The sequence below is a fragment of the Pelobates fuscus genome, chromosome 2 (genome assembly GCF_036172605.1).
Source record: "Pelobates fuscus isolate aPelFus1 chromosome 2, aPelFus1.pri, whole genome shotgun sequence".
Taxonomy (NCBI): domain Eukaryota; kingdom Metazoa; phylum Chordata; class Amphibia; order Anura; family Pelobatidae; genus Pelobates; species Pelobates fuscus.
The window spans coordinates 111,100,605-111,114,908 of record NC_086318.1 but is presented as its reverse complement, the minus strand read 5'-3'; the positions used below and the strand labels follow the sequence as shown (position 1 = coordinate 111,114,908).

At 38.8% G+C, this 14,304-nt stretch overlaps 1 protein-coding gene across 1 annotated transcript in view; it reads right to left on the bottom strand.

Annotated features, from left to right (window-relative positions):
* The window catches only part of KCNAB1 (potassium voltage-gated channel subfamily A regulatory beta subunit 1), a 178,980-nt gene that overhangs the window by 109,885 nt on the left and 54,791 nt on the right, over positions 1–14,304 (bottom strand). The window contains exon 2 of the mRNA XM_063442574.1: positions 11,767–11,810. Within this exon, the coding sequence (XP_063298644.1) occupies positions 11,767–11,810 (44 nt within the window). The remainder of the gene's footprint in view (positions 1–11,766; positions 11,811–14,304) is intronic.

Sequence of the window (14,304 nt, the reverse complement as noted above, 5' to 3'; positions counted from 1 at the left end):
GAAGCCTTTTCCTACGTCCCCGAGGAAACTGACACATACATGGCTCACTGCAATTACAGATAAGTGAGGTATTTGACCCAGAGCTGCTTCCACGACCTTCTGAGGTTGCCGGAGACTAGATTCACACACTACTACCCCCTAACACCATGCTCATTTAGTCACTAAGATTATCACCACCCTAAGGCACGGTACCTATCAATGTCAACATGACACAGGACTCCACTCACAATAAACATATGTGAATGAGCCCGGGGCCTCAAATGTGGAGACTTTCTCCAGCCCTTCTCGGATTTTTCTGAGGAATACATAAGGGTTCTCCCCCCCCACCTATGGGCTATGCAGCCTATTAATCGACCATCGACTAGGTCTCACTCGAGAGACACTGTTTGTGTACATAGTTTGTTCTTTATTCTCTGTTTTCCCCCTCCCTTCCCACCTTCCCTCTTCACATGGTGGACCCATAGCGACTTTACATTAATCCACTTACTGCTAGACCCTTCAGCAGCCCAGAGAGCATACCTCACCAGTTATACACCACTAACATACCAACAAGCCGAGAATATTCCATCACTCCCTAGAATGGCTATACATTTTTTCACTAAGCACCAATCCAAGAGGCATAATGACGCTTAACATTCTCTCCCTAAATGTCAAGGGCCTCAATTCACCACACAAGCGCAGACTGGCCTTAGAAGAAGCCACTAAACAGGATGCCCAAATTGCATTCTATCAAGAAACGCACTTCCAATCCCACCACCAACCAAAATTCTCCTCTAAGCGCTACCCGATAGGATATCACTGTACTTACAAAAAGAAAAAGAGAGGAGTAACAATCATGATCAGCAAAGATGTAGCCTTTCAATTAGTCAAAAAGATAGCAGATAAAGAAGGCAGATACCTAATACTATTATGCCTAATTAATAATATAGAAATGACCCTGGTCAATATATATGGCCCGCATAACGACCAACACCACTTCATGGATAAAATCATCACACTCACGCTTACCCACAAATTTGGCAACATAATTATAGGGGGGACACGAATTGCCTTCTAGACGCAAATTTAGACACTACCTCAGCAAACAAAGTAAACGTACACACAGCTAAACATCGACTTCGCTCCACTGTTCTTTTGAACAAAATACTACAAAACCACGGATTTCTAGATGTGTGGAGATCCCTCAACCCCCAACAGCGGGACTATTCCTTCCATTCCATGAGTCATGCGTCATATTCAAGGATAGATAGGTTCTTAATCCCCACTTCTCAGATCACAAAAGTTGACAACACGCAGATTGGCGTCATGACATGGTCAGACCATGCCCCTATCATGCTGACAATGAAAACTAGCTACCCCACGCAAGGCAGGCGTTCATGGCGCCTCAACGACTCACTGCTAACAGACCATACCCTAATTGCACAACTTAAAGTGGAAATGGAGACCTATTTCACACTTAATGACACTCATGACATAAGAAAAGACACGTTGTGGCAAGCACACAAGGCCGTGCTCAGGGGACAACTTCTAAAACACTCCAGTTATAACAAACGACAACGCACCGCAAAATACACTAGCTTACTTACTGAACTGGCAGGCCTCACCCAAACCAACAAAACATCACCTTCACACGATGTCACTATTAAAATCCTTCAAATTCAAGCCCAGCTTAAAGACATGGAACTGGCGAAAACTACCTATCTTCTCTCAAAGATGAAGCACAAATTCTTTAAAGAAGGAAACAGAGCCGGGAAAATTTTAGCAACTCAACTTAAAGCACGAGCACTGACGTCAAAGATAGCCTACCTCCAAACAGAGGAGGGGAACAAAATAACTAACCCTCAAGACATAGTGGAAGAGTTTAAGCTATACTACAGCAAGCTCTATAACATAGCCAACGATAACGCCCCATCCACTCCAAGCCAAGATGACGTTGATGACTTTCTACGAGACGTCCATCTCCCGCAAATAACGGAAGAAGACTGCCACGCTCTGACTCAACCCTTCACAGAGCAGGAGGTACTCCAGACCATTGCTCAACTGCCAAAACATAAATCTCCTGGCCCAGATGGCTTCACCAATATCTATTACCAGACATTCCGCGACACTCTCGCCCCACACATGACTAAGCTGTTTAATCACTGCTTCCAAACGGGCACTATGCCCCCTGAAATGCTGCAGGCTCATATATCCACGCTGCCGAAACCGGGGAAACCGCCCACTAAATGCTCCAACTTCAGACCTATCTCCTTATTAAATTGCGACACCAAAATTTATGCCAAATTGATCGCCAATAGGCTAGCCAAAATATTACCCAAGATTGTACATAACGACCAATCTGGTTTTATTAAAGGACGCCAAGGATGCGACAATACCAGAAAAATCCTGAATATACTGTCACATATAGAAACACATGGCACTGAGAGCTTACTATTGGCTTTAGACGCAGAAAAAGCCTTCGATAGGTTGAATTGGGCTTATATGACATCTGTCTTGAAAAAATACTTCCCCACAACACTTATACAGGGGATGATGGCATTATATGGGTCGCCTTCAGCACGAGTTTCTAATGCGGGATTTACCTCTGCACCCTTTAATCTCACGAACGGCACAAGGCAGGGTTGTCCGTTATCTCCGCTCTTATTTATCCTATCGCTAGAACCACTAGCCTACAAAATCAGACAAGACCCGATGATCTCCGGAATACAAATACAAGACACTGAACACCGTCTGGCTATGTTCGCTGATGATATACTGCTCTCACTCAGCCATCCCGAAAGATCACTGCCAAGGCTCCTTTCACTCCTCATGACCTATGGTCATGTGTCATATTATAAACTCAACAAATCCAAAACTCAAGCACTGCCAATCAATTTACCGTTGCATACAAGCCAACTACTCCACAAAACACACCAGTTTGAATGGAGACAAGACCACATCACTTATCTAGGGGTGAAATTAGCTCTCCATAAACAAAGGATGATAGCACTCAATTATACCCCCCTACCGAACTCATGCATTGCAGATTTCCAAAAATGGAAGAAAGTGCAGCTATCCTGGTTAGGAAGGATCCAAACCATTAAAATGATGGTACTCCCCAAAATTCTATATATTTTCAGGATGCTACCCCTTCCACTTCCAACTATATGGTTTAAGAAAATCCAAACCACGCTTCACAAATTTGTTTGGGGCACAAAGAAACCTCGTCTACCATTACACCTCCTTCAGACACCTCCGAGAGAGGGAGGCCTGGGGTTGCCTAAAATACAAACCTACTACAAAGCGGCCATACTTGAAGCGGCCATCAGACTACATGCTCCAAAGAACACATTCCAATGGGCGGATATGGAAGATGACACTATTAACTCACGCCCACTAATACTCACCCTGTGGACCCCAAAACAATATAGGCAAACTGCGCTCGAGACATACCCTACTACTGCTCTCACTATGAAAATCTGGGACGATCTACACGCTGAATACTCAGACAACAAGAAATTTAGCCCGCTAGCACCTATAGCGGCATTGGAAGCAGTTTCACCATGGCTAGATATGAGACCCTGGATGAAGCTGGGAATTCGTCATATCAAAGACTTATGCACCCACTCAGCGATATCCCCTTTTCCAGTTCTGCAAAAGAAATATGATTTACCGTGTGCCTTTATCTTCCAATATCTGCAACTAAAAAGTTTGATCGATACCAAAGTTCAGTTTCAAAGAAACACACTTAACCCTAAAAGAGAACATCAAACGCTATTCCTTAACAGATGCTTCTCTGCACCCTTGAAGCCGAAAACACTATCCCTATGCTACCAAGCGTTATTGGACAGACACAAACCCCACTCATTTCAATATGTAACGCAATGGAAGAAAGAAGGTCTACCTGAACTCACGGATGATCAATGGCTCCAATCCTTAAACGCACTCCGAGGCATTACATCATGCTTTTCACACATAGAGGCTCACAAAAAGTTGATTCACAGGTGGTATCTTACACCACACAGGCTGGCCAACATCTATCCTACAATACAACCCACATGTTGGAGATGCAATGCCGCAGTGGGAAATATGATCCACATCTGGTGGAGCTGCACGATGGTCAAACCATTATGGACATATGTAAAGGAACAGATAAAAGGAGGCACTGGGATGTCACACGAACTCACACCTCTGCTTAGCCTTATGTTACTTTTCCCGGATACATGGACTAGAGACAGTAAACAGGTGGCTACGATTGTTATTCTGGCAGCCAGAAACCTTTTGGCACTCCACTGGAAGAGTGCGTATTGTCCCACACGCAAAGACTTAATAGACAAAACATACCAATATTACAGATACGAAATACTCTCTTCGGAATCCCCGGAGAAGAAGAGGAGGTTGGAGGCATCATGGACATTATGGTTTGAATACATACGCATTACCCACCCTCAGACGCCTTTCTGTCGACAGTGACTACTAGACAGTAGAAGCACATAACTACACTTTAGAAACCTATGGCACTGACGCACACTTTGAGAGCAGGCTGTTTAAATGCCTAGATGAGATGTAAGACAGGAGGGAGCTAAATAGCCCAACACACATAGCAAATATGGAAGGGCTCCCCATACCTGACCATACTTATCTATACTTGACTACACTTGACTATATAGGAACTACCACATGACTACTCAATCTTACACTACTTAGACGTACATTAGACACCTACTGACACATATCAACGTGTGACTGTACACGAGTATAATGCAATCTACAAAGGACTACCGCCTATAGGAGAGACTATGACAGAAAGCAAATGACCAGGCTCTGACACGCATCGCCCACACGCTATGTCACACATCTTGTCGTTGAAACTCTTGGTATTGAAATGTTCCAGCTAGACGCATGTTAAAAGAGTAAACTTGTCATGTTTCAATGGGCGCAACCCGCTCTGTAACACCATGTTCCCCTGCCCTCCCCTGCCCCCCCCTTTTTTCTTTTCTGTACCCCTACCACCTCCCACCGTCTTTCCCTATGTTTTTTCTCTGTATTTTCTCAAAATAAAAAATTATATATGAGAAAAAATATGAGAATTGGGAAATAAATTACACGTAGATCCATTAGAAGTAAGAAACAGTGTATCATTAAAGGGGGTTGCATACTGTTAGACAGGCCTTAGGTAGAAGAAACCTTAAATACCTCACTGCTATCAGTCATAAAATAGCACTCTATAGTTGTGTCAAATACCCATCTGAGTTCATTGCCAAGTTGTCTTTTAATTCCCTGAGGACTTAGCAGAAATTTGTCTCAGATCACTTATTATGTATAACCCTGGCCTGGGCTAAACTACCTTAAATTTCACTTGCCAATTGAGGGCTTGTTTCTGATGTTGTTGCAAAGTTTTAGGAGCCAGTCAATAATCACTAAAGAGACTGTCGTTGATTGTATTCAGTTTCCCACATGGAAAATCTTTTAATTAAAGACTAAAATGAATTCCTTACAGATGTTACTAATAATGCTTGCATCCAGTATAATGGGAGACTAATGCTTTCAACTTTGGCCTCAATTTAATATTGTTGGATACACTTTGCAAATGATTTAATAATTTTGAGTAAACTTTTTTAATATTTTTTTTTCAAATACTAAAATATCATAAAATGTATCATAAACCAAAAATAATGTATTATAAAATAGGAAAATATTAAAAAATTACAATCTTTTTCATATTATTAAATCATCTTCAACATTTATTCAAAAATAAGAAATAATTTGTAAACAGAGGTTCTTGTTGGTAAAGTTTACCTGCTACTGCTAAACAACATTTTAAACTTGTCTCTGTTTGGTGAAAAAGCTCAAAAAACAGATTTCATTCCTTCCAAGTGTTTCTATTTAAGAGGAACAGTCCATATTTTGGGCCTAGATCCTTCTGTCCCATCTTTTCTATCCTAATATCCCTCTTTTCTGGTTCATATTGGTACATATTGTTGTTGTGTCTGGGTGTATAACAGCAATAATATTCACAGTAATGTGTCTGTAAACTACAATACATGTGTTTAGAAATCAATCTATTTAAATAAGATGCATTGTCTTGTAATAAATTAAATTTTTTAATTACAAAATGTATTATGAGGTTACATACAATTTCTCAGAATTTTAGGTAACTGGCTACACCCCCACTCACACCCCTAAAATGAAAGTACCCGTCTATGTCCATTTAAAATATTGGGAGGTATGGATTAACAAATGCAGAGTTATCATATAAGAAAAAGTACGTTAGTGTGTTCGTGCTTCCTGTTTGTTCATTTTACAAAAAGTGCAAATTTTGATTGCTACATTTATAAATTAATCTTGTTTTTAGATATACCCCGAATGGAAAAAAAAAAACACATAATTAAATATAAGCATGTTTTCATTGGGGTATATCTACTAAATAGTGATTTTTTAATATTTGGCATTAGGTGTCCCTTTAAATCCTAAAATTCCATATTAGGAACCAGTCCGTAACTAGAAGCTACTAATAGCTACCAAATGTCATCCGTAACAAAAGCTTACAGCAGATATTTTGGAAACAAGCCTTTGGTTGGCAAAACCTCTTCACCATAGGGTGTACATTGATGTATATTAAAGATTCTTTGTTCAACCTGCTGAATTAAATTTAAGGAAGTTGATAATAAACTTAGCATGTCAGTTTGCAGAGATTTACATCATTTGGAACCAGGTGCATCCTTGGCAGAGCTAATAGTAATGCCATCTATGATCTATTCTAGCTTGTTTGCACACACAAGGAAACTCCAAGACCTGTTGACTAAGCTCCAAAACATAAATGAATAGCATTTAGAGTTTTAACCATACATTTGCTGTTTGAAAGGAATTTAGCTATTCACTGCTATTCTGTTTAGGCTGCTATTAAAAGGTGATTAATTTAATATTTCTTCACCTTAATTCTACCCCAAGCCCTACTTACCCTATAAAGATATCACAATCTTAACCTCCTCCCAATTCTCCAAAAAAGAAATGCAGATTTTATGCAAAGATTGAGTAAAAAGTGGGCTTTTAAGCACTCCTGCTTTTTTCCGCTATTAGTTACCTTTTCTCAGTTCATCTGAGAACCAAATAGTGGAACAATGCATAATGTTTGTTATTTTATGTATGTATATATCCAATATGCTTGCACTCCTGGTTAGCTTTAAATGTTGCCCGGTGCTGATCCAGCAAAATCCATAAACATCCAAATGAACGGATAGCACTCCAGGGTCTTTATAAATAAAATATAACTTTTATTTCCATAGTAAAATAAAAAATAATATCAACGTTTTGGCTCACATCTGGAGCCTTCTTCAGGATACAAACATGACATATAGGGACATAACAGTGCAATATATACATAGTGTATAAGTGCTTACCTTCATCATATGCATCTGGAGCAGTGCCCGCCAAAAACAGCGAGATGAACGCCGATCAGCCCGCCCTGACGAAAAAATCTGTCCGGTTATCTCGCTGTGCATGTTCTTCGGTTGCTAGGCAACCAATAGGACGCACAGCAAGTTGCCGATCGGCTGTTCGTGCGCAAGGACTGCTAGAGCAATCAATCTCAGCCAGCACAAATGTGCTGCTGCTGAGAAAGGCTCACTGCCACCAATGATGCCTATGTGAACATAAGAAAATAGAAACATAGAAATAAAAACCGGCATAAGGATACATAATAGCACAAAACAAAACGTACTATTGGGAAATGTATCAATGGTAGACTGACAGGGTTAACATATGACACTGATCCTGAGTGAGATATTCAGACATAAGAAGCATAGATCTTGTAGCCTATGTAGCTACAATGATGTAACAATAAGTAGCTAGAGAAAAGTATACTTATAGACCAAGAAAATCTATAATACCAATAAACAGAATATACAGTGTGTCAAAAACTTGTATCTAAATACAGTAGCTGTTATATTAAAGCACATATACTTCTAATAAGTCAAAAAGGATAAAACAAAAAATTATAAATGATATAAATAGTGTCACAACATTTCAAGGGGACAGAGATCTGGAAAAGCTCAAGAGGAGACAAGAGCCTATACAGCTATATGAGTGGATAAACTACTGTGTGGTAGTCATATAATCTACAAGTACCCTCATTCATCAAGATTATAGCTATGTGCAAAAGACATCCTTCCTCATTCTTTAAACAACTTATTATCAAAGAAAATTAAAGGGACTTATCCTTCTGAGAAATCAACAACTACACCATTATTATGATGATGATAAATAATATAACCAGATCATGTAGCAAAAAAATGAACATAGCACTACGATAGTTAAAGAGACATAACCTATAAATCGCAAACAAGTCTCATATAGCTGGCAAATACATCAGAAATAATGGAGTGTTTTTCTATTGTTTTGTCTAAATCAATAATTAGAGAAACATAGTGAATGATATTTTCTCATTCAGGCCCTGGGGCCAAACTGTGTCAAGGGTTCGAATCCAAAATGTCTCTCGTTGTAGGAGTAACTTGCTGCGGTCTCCTCCTCGCAGAGAAGGAGGTATCTGGTCGATGGTCATAAATTTTAATGATGTAAGGGGATGTCCCAATGATAAAAAATGTTTGCCCACTGGTAGTTCTGCTTTATTGTCTCTGTACGCAATTCTGATGTTGGAACAATGGTTCCGAATTCTTTCTCTAAGTGGTAGGTCCGTTTTTCCTATATAGGATAAACCACATGGACATTGTAGTTTATAGATAACGTGGTCAGATGTACATGTGATCCTGTGGCGTATTTTATATATTTTGCCACTATGTGGATGTGAAAAGGTTCTGCTTGGGATCATGTGACTACAGGTAACACAACCCAAGCATCTGAAGCATCCAAAATTAGTAGTTGTTGCTTTGATGGAGTAGCAATGCACTGGATGCGTTTTAACCAGAAGGTCTCTAAGATTCTTCCCACGTCTGTAGCACATCATAGGAGGGCTGTGGAATTCAGTAGGTAGAGAAGGGTCGTTAGCCAGGATCCGCCAGTTGGATGTGACCGAAGCTTTTACTTTTGAGGAGACAGTGGTGTAGGAAGCCATCATTGGTGGCAGTGAGCCTTTCTCAGCAGCAGCACATCTGTGCTGGCTGAGATTGATTGCTCTAGCAGTCCTTGTGCACGAACAGTCGATCAGCAACTTTTTCGGCAGGGCGGGCTGATCGGCGTTCATCTTGCTGTTTTTGTCGGGCACTGCTCCAGATGCATATGATGAAGGTAAGCACTTATACACTATGTATATATTGCACTGTTATGTCCCTATATGTCATGTTTGTATCCTGAAGAAGGCTCCAGATATGAGCCGAAACGTTGATATTATTTTTTATTTTACTATGGAAATAAAAGTTATATTTTATTTATAAAGACCCTGGAGTGCTATCCGTTCATTTGGATGTTTATATATATATATATATATATATATATATATATATATATATCTTTTTTCTTCAAATTTCTATTCTAAAGTTTATTGAGTTTTACAAAAGGACAGAAAAAGCAACATTTTATTGCATAACAGTTGGTATATGATAAGTTATACAATGGTTTGATGCAATATAATAATACAATATCATTACTTTGCATATGAGGGAAAACCATAGAGAATAAAGTATAATTTATAACTAATAGAAAGCTTTAAAATATTGTAATTGTAATTTACAGGTATATCTATCTATCTATATATATATATATATATATATATATATATATATATATATATATATATATATATATATATATATATATATATATATATATCTCATTTGGTTTAAGTGGTAAACTCTATCAGATTGATCAGTTTTGCTTCAGACCTGAGGAAGAGAAGAAAACTCTCGAAAGCTTGTCTTTGAAATATTAGGTTAGTCCAATAAAATACATATCATTGCATACTGCAATACTATTGGATTTTGTCATCTGGTCTACTGGACTAATACGGCTAATCCAATCTACACTAATATATATATATATATATATATATATATATATATATATATATATATATATATATATATATATATATATATCTCAATGCACTAATACACCCATATTTGCACCCTTTTTGGTATGTGAGATTCATTGTCCTGAAACTGTTTGGCTGTTTAATTTCTGACAAGCCAAATCACCACATGCATTAAATTTGGCTATCCCGAGATTTATTCTATTTCAAACAAAGTGGTTAGGCCATGTTCTTTTCATACCATGTACAAATCTACTCTTTACCTTATTACTTTGTCAGCCGCCTTGTATACCTTATTTAATATTTGGTTGTTCATGAATCTGTTAAATGTAACATTGCAATTGAATGAATCTGATCTCCTTTCCCCATATACTGTTTGCATACTACTGATTGGTGAAGCTGTGCTGTCATCCCCCACCCTAAAATGAGTTTTTCAAAAAGATAAAATCTTTCTGAAAGATTCACATTGACTTTGTTGGAATTTCACTGAAATTCCAATGCAGTCAAATGATATACTAAGAAAAAGTAGGGATTCTTCCTCCGATGGACAAATCCTTTGACAAATGTTGTCATTTCCCCCCCAGCCTTCACTAGTGACGACTGAGGGGGGAAAGTCTGTACCTATGGAGGATCCCATCGTCTCACAGGATCCTCCATAGACCTCACTGTGCAAAAGTACAATGCTGACATGGGCTCCAGGCAGCTTAAGCACCGGGAACTGAAGAGGACCAGCAGCAGAAGTAAAATGGATCTCAGGAGGCTCCTGGAAGGTCTAGAAGGCTATTAACAGAGCACAAAAGAAGACATCTCAATTAAACAGAAAGTGCAATAAAGGAAATGTAAACTTTAGATATCTCTTTACAGGAAGTGTTTAGGAAGGCTGTATAAGTCACATGCAGGGAGGTGTGACTAGGGATGCATAAACCAAATTATTTAACTCCTAAATGGCAGAGAATTGAGCAGTGAGACTGCATGGGTATGATCTATACACCAACACTGCTTAATAAAGCTAAAGTTGTTTTGTTGACTATAGTGTCTCTTTAATTATAACTCACCTCATCAATTGTACAATTTGAGAAATTATGACTAAAAGTCATGTTTGTCTGCACTTCAAATGAAGTATATATGAACACATCTTTAAGATATGAAACTCTAAAGGTATCATGATTTAACACTTCTGATATTGTGAAGACTGTTATTTTTCATTGTCTAATGTGCCTTCATTGTCAATGTAGATTTAGACTTTCTTACAGAATTGAATAGCCCTAGTGCAATAAATGAATCTCCAGCACTGAGCCTGCTTTAGTTATTTTAAACTGTGTTTCCTAAAACACAGGTGTAATGTTTTACTTGATATCCGTACCCAATGAAACACAATTAAAATTAAGGAAGCCAGAATGATTACTTTGTTAACAAAACCTAATTTCGCCTACTTTAACACAGAATGTATTACATTTAAAATGTTATTTTGAAACGGACAGTGCTTTTCTTTAAAGAGAACAAAAAGCAGAAAACACAATTTGCGGATATTAATTTGCAGAGGTAGTCAGTGGTAAAATAAAAAAATGATTTGTCAAATGAATGCAACAGTTTATAACCGCCAAATGTCAAAACAAACTGATCATTGTTTGATCATTTCTTTAGCATACATGAAAAAAAAATGTGAATATAGAACAGAGTGATACTTTAAAAAACATAAATTGTAGCACTCTGCTTGTAGCAATGATCAATCTTTCCTCTTGTAGCAAACTTATATAAATACAATTTGGAAAATTTAGTTGAAAATGTTGAAGTTTTATACTTACCGAGCCCTAAGCATGACACTCTTAGCCCAGATTTTCCAAGATTCCTAAAAAGGCAAAGAAAAAAATGTCACATATTTTGATCCAATTACAGCATCCTTACGAAGATTATCAATGGTTGTGGAAATATCAAAAAGGTTAGAGCAGGGGTGTTTTGTCATGCTAAAGGCACACAGAGTATCATGGGAGTTGTAGTTCTACAACATCTGGGGATCTGCCTTTTGGGCACCCCTGTGTTAGAGCTTTAAATTACATAGTTATTTTATATGAGTAATATAAAGGAGATTCGAATTTAGCTCCAGTATGGCTGCCAGCATAAGAAATCATAAACTATACAATATTTCCCCATACATTATCACACTTCAAATTTCTACTTTCAATACATATATGAAAATATAGTAAAACTTTTTCTAGGTCAGGTGGCATATGACATCAACAATGACACTCATATGATTTGGTTGGACAGCTTGCATACATTAAGAAACAGGAATTATTGTGATAAATTAAAATAGGAGCAGGGCAATATGCATTTCAAAGTATTTAAGCCTCCCAGCTATTTTTAGTCTACCTTTGCCCACGTTTCCTAAATCCTTGAAAAGTTTATAGCAAGGATAAGAATTTTTTTTATGAAAGAGGTAATCTCAGTCCAAAGTAGAGAATTCTGACTTTCATGGTGATCCATCTTATTACTTTTGTTATAACATAGTAATATAACAGAGTCATCAACATCATTCCATGAAATCTAAGTGTCTCAGATCCGGTGGCGGTTCCCATCAATCTTCTCTCCAACTTCATTTCTCTCTTACCCCCAATTCCCATTTGTGCTTTTTTTGACAGAATTTAAAAAAAAAACATGTAGCATAGTACTGACATATAAACATCCCAGAGGCAATCTCTCGAGATAGAATCCAGAATATTTCATCCAAAATAGATGGCAGCAAGTTGAATTTAGATTAAGTAGACAGGGCCTTGCGGGCTTTGCAAGTCTTTCATCTTTATAGCTACGAGTTCACAAATTAGGATGCTCAAAGTAAGCTGACCAGTTTGCTTCTTTTAGGTCACTTGCCTTGAGCTCGCTTTTTCCCGAACTAAGCATAAGCTGTAGGAACTGCTTGCAAGTCAGCAGTGAGTGGCAGGGCAAGGTTTTACTGTGACATTAAAAATGCATAAACATATTTTGGGCAATTTAAAGCTTTGTTTTCAATTTAACAAGCGGCCTTGCTGTATAGTAAAAGTGATTTCTGTTAATCATAAGGAAAATTGTAGGTATTTTTTAATCACATTTGTACCTTTTTATTAATTTGTTTTCATTTGTCCGTCAATTGCAAACTGTTGGAGTTTAAAAAAATACAAAAACCTGACAGCTATGTGGAGATGTGTACTCTAGTTCATCGTATAACAAATTATAATTTATTTGATGAAAATACAGTGCATTTCACATTTGTAAACACAGACATTGTACATTGGCAGAACTACCGGCAGTGCACCTGGTCGGACCTGACCTGGGCCCCTCGTGATAATTAGAGCACCGCAGGCATGGGTCCCTTCCTCGCTGTGCTTGCAGACACGGCTTGAGGCACGTGCCGGAGGAGGTGGTAAAGCTGGACTGGATGTGGAGAAAGGTTGACTGAGCTAGTCAGTCTCTCTCTCTATTCAGTATAAGCAGCAGTCTGCAGGGAAGGATTAAGGCAGTTACGAGGAGCGAGAGGACTACCAAGGTAGAGTTACATCTGAGAAGGTGTCACGGTTCTCAATGTGAAATCCAGATGGCCTGGCATGGTCGCCCCACAGACAGAGGATTTGAATCTGGATCCTTTGAATCTTGAATCTGGATCCTTGGGCTTGCTATACTGCCTCTAAGCCACAGCAGATTCTGTTATTTTGAGTAATTCTATCCTTGTTATACCTTGCTATGTCTGCAGCATTGGGGGATGGACCTCTTCTGTGGCTATTACCTGTGCTTCACCTGAGGCAGATCGCTCATCAACCGGGTATTTAAGCACTGCCTCGCCCTGGAAACTTGGTCAGTTCTTTGACTCTGGTGATCATGTGTAGTTCCTGTTTTCTTGTCTCCTGAACTTGTTCTCCAGATTGCTTCTGACTTTAGCTCCACTCTCCGTTTATCCTGACCTCTGGATTCCTCTGACTTCGGCTTACCGCTGACTATCCTTCTGCTTGTGACCTTGTCTGTACTGTGTATTGGAGAACAGATTCACAGTCCAGGTGGCTTCTTACCTGGTCGCCTTGGACCGTGTTTATCTGCAAGGGTGAGCGAACATATCTGCGCTACAGACTCCAACCAAGGTAAGCCGTGACAGAAAGATTTTGGGGTGTGTGGGGAATTAGCTAGCTGTCACCATTGTTGGGTAGTGTGGAAAAGTAAGTTGTGATTCCTCAGAAAAGCAGAGCCAGCTCAGAGGCCATGACTGAGCCCAGCTAGCACCAAGTAAGCTACTAAAACTGCTAGTCTGCTAGCAGTAGTATATAGAGAGTCGGATTATGGTTTGGTTCAGGGACAGTGGGATTCTGGGAGGAGGAGAA